Consider the following 8,368-nt stretch of genomic DNA (forward strand, 5'->3'; position numbering starts at 1 on the left):
TCTTAATCCCCCCTAGCCTGTTTTGGGTGATGTATGAGATATAGGGTAAGCCCTATCTCATGCCTTAGGCATTCTGAGGGACCTGTGAAGCAGGATGTGGCTTTGCTCAGGGATGTGGTGTGGCAGTCTAGCTTTATGACCAGGTCTGAGAGTTTAATGAAAAGTTCCTACAGAGTATTGTTGGGTGGGAAACTATATGTCACCTGGAGCTGGAGGGAAATACACTCAACTGCAACAAACGAGAATTAATAGGAAATGAACTGGATTCCCATCACCTGAAAAAGAGAGGAGCTCATCTCACTGCACTGGCTGCAACCCATTCTGACTGCACCACAGTCAGTGTGACTTTCTGCTCTGTGCTCAGTGATGGGATATAATACTTACCCTGTCAACAGAGCAAAGTCTTTGCATTTTCGGGATGTTTGTTAACAGCTCCTCTGATATTCAGTCTTTCCCCGTAAAAAGATGTATCTGTGTGTCTGCTTGTAGGTATGAAAATGCTAGATATTGGTAAAGGAAATAAAAGCTGGGAGAGAGGCATGAACAGTTATTAATGCCTGTAACCATTTATGTTGGCTGTTTCCAAACTCATCTGCCAGAGCTAGAGAAAGATAATCCAATATGTGCTCACCCAGGCTTGGAAGGCATCCAGTGGACACGCACACATTGTCACTGTCTATGTAAAAATTACGCATATGAGACATATATTGGATGATACTGCTGATCGTGAAGCGTGTAGCAGTTTCTACCATGTTAGCCACCTCTATCCGACAAGGACAGAGTGCTGCTCTATTCCCTTTTGAAACTGTGGCAAGGTACAACATGAAGCCAATGTCTTTCTCAATTAGAGATCTGTGTATGACTAGGTTTGTTCTTTGATGAGTTTTACTCCTTTTTTTTGGTTGCTTTTGCTCTATTTCCCATAGCCCAAGTTCACGTCAGGTGCAATAGTGATAAATGTCATAGCTTAGGAAACATCCAAGAGCAAGAGGACAGTATGACTGAGAAACGGGTTGACAGACCAAAGATGGAAAAAACAAGGGGGCAAGCAGCTGTGCAGAGGTGAGGTTAGCGATAGGAAGGACTGACAGGATAGGTGAACTATGTCTTGTGGCTTAGCAACTGCAGTTTATTCTGTAAATTTTTCCCCATTCAGCGGTATAACTTGCTGTCACTGTGCTTTCTTATGACAGTTTCTCTTTTATGAGACTCAAGTGTCTCACTTTCTGAATAGGAAAATTCCCAACATAGATCAGGCTCTGAATAATAACATCCCTTAAGTTCGAGCCTGATGATTATGGGTCACCCTTCCTGTCTCGACTTTGATTTATATCGAACAGGACAAAGCATCTGAGCGCAGTGAGATTGAGCCCCTGGGTAGCACAGAAACTGAATCTTTAATTGCCCCCTAAACTGGTTCTCTGGGATGGGATCAAGAGGTTGCTTAATGCCCTGAGAGCTAGGATTTCCCAGCAGTGAAGTGCTGCCGCTTTAATGCATTGGCATTTCACAGCGCAGTCCTCGGGCTGCCGCGCCAAGGCTGTGGTAGCAGTACAGCTCTGGGGCAATTGATAGGTGTTTGGTCAATTTGCAGAGCAGAGATGAGCATTTTCGTTCGTTTAATTTCCTACGGGAGTCCCTGAGAGTTGTGTGGCCAAATCCCACACACAATTATGAAAATGTCATCCTGCACTTCTGTCATCGTTATTCCTCTGGTCAGCAATAAATGATACTTAATCATCAGATGGAAAACAAATTTTAAAAGTTAAGAATGAAAAAAAGAGAAACCCAAAAGCCTGGGGCATATTTAATACTGAGTGGAGATGGAGCTATTCATTCTTCCAAGGCAGGAACTAATGGGAAGGCACTGAAAATGTCAATATTGCGAGATTGGTTTTTATTAGCCGTTACAAAATCCCTCATTCTTCTCAATCCCATTATGAGTGGGTGAGTCTCCCTGTGACAGAATCATCACTTTCACTCACAGCTAATGCCTGTGCTTTTGTTATTATTTACTGTTTACACTACAGATAGGCCAGAGTGGTGCTCCATTGTCTTAATGACTATAAAAATTTGGGTCTTCATTGCACAGAGGCACTTGAACTTCCATGGAAATACCCGTCCCCTTTCATCAAGGACTGGGTAAAGCTCATGGTGGAGGGTAGGAGGAGCAAGTGCCTTCTCTGGGGCTCCAGAGCAGTTGGGACGGCAGGCAGAAAATACGTACATGCAGTCAGATTTTTCCCATACTGCCAAGCAGTGGTGGCAAGCAGGGAGCCTTCGGATGTGTATTTCTCCGCAACAAAGTCTTGATACCCAGCGTGGACTGGCAATACCAGCACAGTTCGCACAGTTTGCCAAAAGAGAGGGTAAGATGGATCTCCTGGCCAAATTTCTCCTGGGGAATGAAACTCTACCCCAAATTCTCTCTGCAGTTTCAGTTGAATATAATACTCTTCACTTCCTGACCTAAATTGCTGCATTGTGTTGCTGAACGCTCTTAACTAGCTGCTGCCTTTCACCTCGGGGGCATGAGCCCTGTAGGGCTGAGCTAAGCAAAACCTCCTATGTTGTTTGGATAAGCAATTAGTGGAGTTTTCCAAACGCTTTGGGATCCATCTGGATGAAAGGTGCTGTGCGAATGGGAGGTTGGGTTAGACAGAAAAGCAGATAGGTGGTTTGGCAGCCGGACAAGAATTTTGCTAGTAGCAGCGCTGACATTTCTTTTGTTTTTTTTTCTGGTTACAGAGAAGGGGGTTGTCTCAGGGGCCTTACTTCAACGTATATGGAGAAAAAGGAGGTATGGAGCACCGCGGGCCTAGCCCGTTCCCTGAAGGTCCGAGCGACTACGTCTTCAGTCATCTTCCACTACACTCCCAGCAACAGATCCGAGCGCCCATCCCCATGATGCCTATCGGGGGTATCCAGATGGTCCATTCAGTACCGGTGGCCCTTTCAGGTTTACATCCTCCGTCCGCTCTGGCCCTGCAGAGGGAGGGCTCTGAGGAGAAGCAAAGAGGAACTGCGGAAATCCTTACAAAAGAATCGTATGGTATTTCCAAGCACCATGAGAAGCGTACCTCTCCGCACAGCTTGCACCCCACCGCTCCCTCCAGCGCGCCCTCCTCTCCCTTGCTGCTGCTGACGCAGAGCACATCGGAGGACAGTGTCGTAGCTACCGAGAGGGAGCAGGAGGAGAACATACAGACTTGTACAAAAGCCATAGCCTCTCTGCGAATCGCCACAGAAGAAGCCGTTCTGCACGGGGCGGAGCAGCTGCAGAGGCCTTCTGAGCCTCACCAGAAACCCTTAGAAAGTGCACATTTTAGCATTAAACACTTTAGTGGATCTGAGCCGGGCCAGACCTGTGCCTCAGCCACCCATCCTGACTTGCACGGTGGTGAACAGGACAGTTTTGGTACATCACAGACTGCGTTAGCCCATCCCACCTTTTACAGCAAGAGCTTTGTGGACGTCCGGCAGTTGGGCTTTCACAGCAGGAGCGAGCCCCCATCAAGCACACAGGAAAGAAAAGATCCGTCATCTGAGAAGAGCAAGCCACATTGATCTGAGATGCATGGAGACTTTCACTCATACATTTACCCCACTTTTTTTTTTTTTTCTAGAGATAGAAGTATTCAACTTTACAGCATGCCTGTTCTAAGTTACAGTAGTTTGCTATTATATATACTTTTGTTATATCAAAAGAATTAGATAAAATAACAAGTCATCTTGAGCCTGACCAAAACTAAATTTGAAATTCTTATTGGGTCTGGTACTTTTAAATTGTACAGATGTTTGTGCCTTTTCTTTACTTTGCTTATATTCTTATAAGCATTTTTTTAGCAGTAATTTGTACATATTTTAGAATTTGTGTATCTGCTTTGTAATAAATGTAATTTCTTTCCTTTTTTGGACACTTGGATCTAAATGATGTAAAGCAAAACAGCATCAATATATGTGAGGTTGCACTAAAACATATTTTTATATGATTAAAACTGAACAGCTTTTATGTACAGCTCTGATTCTGTAATACTAATATTTATTTACTTTGTTTCATAAATTGTAAATTTTTTTCTTAATGTTGTGGATTGCTTTTCTATGTGAAGCATGGGATTTACTGTTGCGTAATTAGAACAAAATGTATATTGTAAAACAAGATATTTAAACTAGAGTATCTTATCTTATTCTGCACTTATGCATTAGTTAAAAAGAAAAGATAAAGGATGTATCAGTCAGTTCTTAACTCTTGTAATTTTTTTTTGTCTCTTGTTTGCCGGATTGACTATAACTTAAGTGCTGATTGTGATTTTAAACTGATAGTACCGTAAAGCATTAAAGTAAAACAATGTGCTATTGTGAGTTTTTTCAAAGCTTTATAAAACAGTTATAAATATATTAAAAGTATTTGGTCTTATGTGAACATGTTGATCTATATACTCCTTTAAAAAGCGATGGGAAAACATTCCACCCCATGTAAATATGTGCAAGTGCATCACTGGTGCCGTCTGTGTCACTCAGCGGGACAGGAGAGGTTTGCTGTGCTGCCGGGTGCGGAGCCGGGGCACCGCTGGCCACCAGCGGGCAGAGTCCAGCCTCCAGCAGCAGGGTGGCCAGGCCCCTACGGCCACACGGGGCTGGGCGAGGAGCCGGCCCGCTGGCTCGCCCCGCTGAGCCCCGGCAGTCCCCTGCTCGCGAGGGATGACCTTGGGGCATAGGTGTCATGCGAACGTGCCCTGGAGTGTCAGAAAGGGCTTTGGAGCAGGAAATGAAAGGTGTCTCCTTGTACTTGAACACCACGGCTGGTCACTGCCTGCTGCGGTACCCGGGTCAGCTTCAGGGGAGGATGATGGAGGAGCTTCATAGGAGCTTCAGGGTCAGCTTCGGGGGAGGAGCATGGCCGTGCGGAGAGGCAGAGAGCACCGCCACCCCGGCCTCTTCAAGGAGCGGGATTCATGGTCGAGAAAGTCACAGTCTTCCAGAGCAGGGTCTCCATCTGGATGAGGCTTGCTCCAGAGGAAAGTCAGGAGGAGCCCGGGCTTGCGTTTGAACGCGTGTGGTGGGTTACCACTACCACCAGCAGCATGAGTGTGTGCACGCGTGTGCACACAGACACACTCAAACACACACACACACACACACACACACACACACGAAAGAAACCAACGACCTGGATTATATTTTGTGCTATTTAGTGGATTATAAATCTGTGAAACCAAGTTTGTATATTGACTTACAATACATTTAAGGAGTGTTCTTTAAAAAGAAATAAATATACAGTTACATGCACCAGGTGTCTAGTTTTCATGTGTTCTTTGAATTTTCCAGGTTTACTGGAGTTCCAGTATATTGTTAGAACCTTTTATTCCCAAGCGCTGGTTTCCCACAGAAGGAGTGCCCTTAAGATTGTGAGCGGCAGTGAAAAATGTGGATCGTATTTTGGCCTCCTCAGATACTATCAACTTAAACCAGTTTATTTCTCCAATAATACCATGTGGGGACAGAACCACAGCTAGTACGTTGTCGTTGCCATTCTAGCACGATGGCGTATGACCCATGTAATACCATAATGGACGGTGACCCCTTCTAACCATTAAAGGTTGGTTTCTCACATCCATTGCAGTGTTCCTACCTTTATTCCAGATCATGAGGGTAACCTTGCCAAGATAAGCGCATGCCAGAAAACTTGCTCATCTCAGACTGGAGAGAGGAGAAGCAGTGTGTGTAGCTGGAGGTGAGCAGCTTGTTGGATCATGCTTCCCTAAAAAAAGGAGAAGTCAGTTTTACATTCTAAATAAACAAGCCTTGTCTGATAAAAGCCTCTCTCTTCTCCTCCTTGGCTGCATGGCTGGATTGTGAACAAAATGCTCTGCACAATGATCAGCTAATCAGGTAATCACAGATATTTTTTTAAAAGGGAACCAGGCAAGCCCCGGTGGTAAATGCTCTGTTAACATAGCCTGTATAAGCAGCCACCTTACTGTGGGAGTTACCTCTGGCTTGTTTGATTATTTTAATTAATTTGCAGCTGCAATTTACCATCTACCTTTTCAGCCTTCGGGCATTTTTTTTTTTTAATAATCATTGAGCAAGTATCACTGAGATTACTTGTGATATTTTTGGGTTACAATGGAGCAACCCTAAAGAGGTTTCAGGTACTTATAATCTTAATTGTATTTTCTTAATGAGTTAATGTTTATAAAGTGCTTTGAACAAATCATAGCCTCATAGAAAGCCTAGGCATCAATGATGACCACTTTGCACGCTGTGTGAGGGGTGTGGAGGAGGAAAGCAAACACGGCCAACAGAAGTTTTCCCGGGCGTGGGCAATTTTCGGAACCAACAGAGCTGGTAGAGCAAACCAGGACTGGGGGACAGACAATTTCATGAGCCCTCTGCCTGCTCTCTCCCGGCTGCAGCTGGCTCCGAGCCCTCAGTGGTGAGGAAGGTGCGGGGCTGCCTTTGTGCCCCACGGTACCGAGATAACACCCTCCCCGGTCGGGCTCAGCGCTGGGGGAAGGCAGCTGCACCGCTCCCAGCCGGGGCTGTTGGTCTCCGGGCAAGGCTTGGCGGCCCCCGTGTGTGCTGACAGTCCCTCTGAGGGTGACGGGGAGGGGGTTCCTCCAAAATGACTTGGTGCGGTGGGGGCATGTAGTTCTGATGGGACCAAGAAGAGTAACTTGGCGGTCTCTAATGAAAAAGTTGTGTGTTTTTAAAAGGGATGAAAAGAAGAGATTTAACAGGGCACTCTTCTAAAGTGCAGAACCGAATGAGGATTTTTTAGATGCAGTATGCTATAGAATTTCTAAGTCAGGAATATAATTACCTATTATATTGTTCAAGGAGGTTATAATTTTCTATGAAGACCCATATGTCTTTTCTGTGAAGCACAAGGGAAATACAGATGCTCTGGCAAGCTCTCTTTATTCCCTTCTCATGGAATACTGTCACCAGAGTCACTTCAGGATTTATTTGCGTCAGCGAAACAGAGATCATATTGGTCTCATATAACTGCCTGCACAATCTTCTTATGAAGCTTTAGATTCTGACTCAGGGTAGTTACTCCGTCGCATGTTAAATACCTTTATGCGGACTTGCCTGCTGCAGGACACATTGCCAGCAGTGGATAAGAATTAGCACCAATAAAGGACATCATTAGATATAACAGGCCCAAATGGAGTCAAGCGACTCAAGTGCAAGAATTTCAATCCAAGAACGCTGCAGCCAGCTCCCGCTTAACCCCAGCAGCACCTACGTGTACAAGGTGCCTCCTTGTTTGAGGCTGTTTCCTGCTTTTGGGCAGGAGCTGAACTTCTCTGCTCAGAACTGCTTTGTACCTCTTCCCCTCCCAAACTGACCTGGACACCAGAAACTACGTATTTCTTGGCCTAGATCCTCCAAGGGACCTGCCCTGCTGAGCGGGTTTTTGAAAATACCTGACATATGATGAAATGGGGCTCCCTGTTGAATTGTACTTCTGGCAAGTGCTGTCAACACCTCTTACAGATTAGCCTAATGACTTGGTCCCCTTTCCTGGGTATCTAAAAAAAAACCCAAATCTGTGTTGAAACTGGCTAGATCAACATCTCTGGTCTCCTAGGGGAGTGCCCTAAGTACCCCACGAGGAGCAGAAGAGCCTTTTCTTTCCTGCTGAAGTTCTGCTACTATTAAGCAAAAATTTCAAGATTCATTGGATCATCAGGCTTATAGCCTATTGCCCCCAAGAAGAAAAGCTGTTTGGATGTGCCCTGCTCGGCAGGGAGAGAGCTAACTGGAAAGCCAGTGAATAGAGTGGTGTGACAGAGATTTTGAAGGAGAGGGACTGAGCACAAGCAGTTCCCTGCCTGCAGCTTTCTAGACAGCTTGGAGAGCATGGTTTCAAACATGCTCCCTACTTCATATCCTGCTCCTTTCTGAGGTGATTGTCCCACCCATGTCCAAAGGAGGGGGACAGATGACAGATGTACAGTTCTGGGCTTCAGAATGAGGACCAAGCCCCAAAAGTTAGGTGCTGCAATGCCTGAATCTTTTATTGGGTTTTGCCCTAAATAGCTCAGGGAGAACAAGCCTTATTGATTTATTCCATTCCACAGTGGAACAAGTCAATGGGAGTTATCCTTTTAAGGCATTTAGCCACCCCTGAAAATCACAATCAATATCCTCTAAAGAATGTCCTTAAAGTAAATCCAGGATATTCAATGCAAAGCCTGCATAACACGTCATATATTTTAGTCTAGCCACTATTTTGGAGGGTTTTTTTCAGTTAAATTGCCTGCATGAAAAAATCAGCAGTCTGTGTACTAATTGAGTTTATGCCTGTGACGATGTCCCTGTGCCCTTTTCTCATACACAGATTACATACGCTAAA

The 8,368-nt window shown here is 45.1% G+C and overlaps 1 protein-coding gene across 6 annotated transcripts in view; it reads left to right on the plus strand.

The window, feature by feature from the left end:
* HIVEP2 (HIVEP zinc finger 2) overlaps window positions 1-5,289 on the plus strand; it is a 145,402-nt gene extending 140,113 nt beyond the window's left edge. For all 6 annotated transcript variants that reach the window (XM_063329445.1, XM_063329444.1, XM_063329442.1 and 3 more), the window contains one exon: window positions 2,749-5,289. In XM_063329445.1, coding sequence (XP_063185515.1) covers window positions 2,749-3,567 — 819 coding nt within the window. In that variant the 3' untranslated portion in view covers window positions 3,568-5,289. The remainder of the gene's footprint in view (window positions 1-2,748) is intronic.
* The last annotated feature ends 3,079 nt before the right edge of the window (window positions 5,290-8,368 follow it).

This window comes from Chroicocephalus ridibundus, chromosome 3 (genome assembly GCF_963924245.1).
Source record: "Chroicocephalus ridibundus chromosome 3, bChrRid1.1, whole genome shotgun sequence".
NCBI classification, from domain to species: Eukaryota; Metazoa; Chordata; class Aves; order Charadriiformes; family Laridae; genus Chroicocephalus; species Chroicocephalus ridibundus.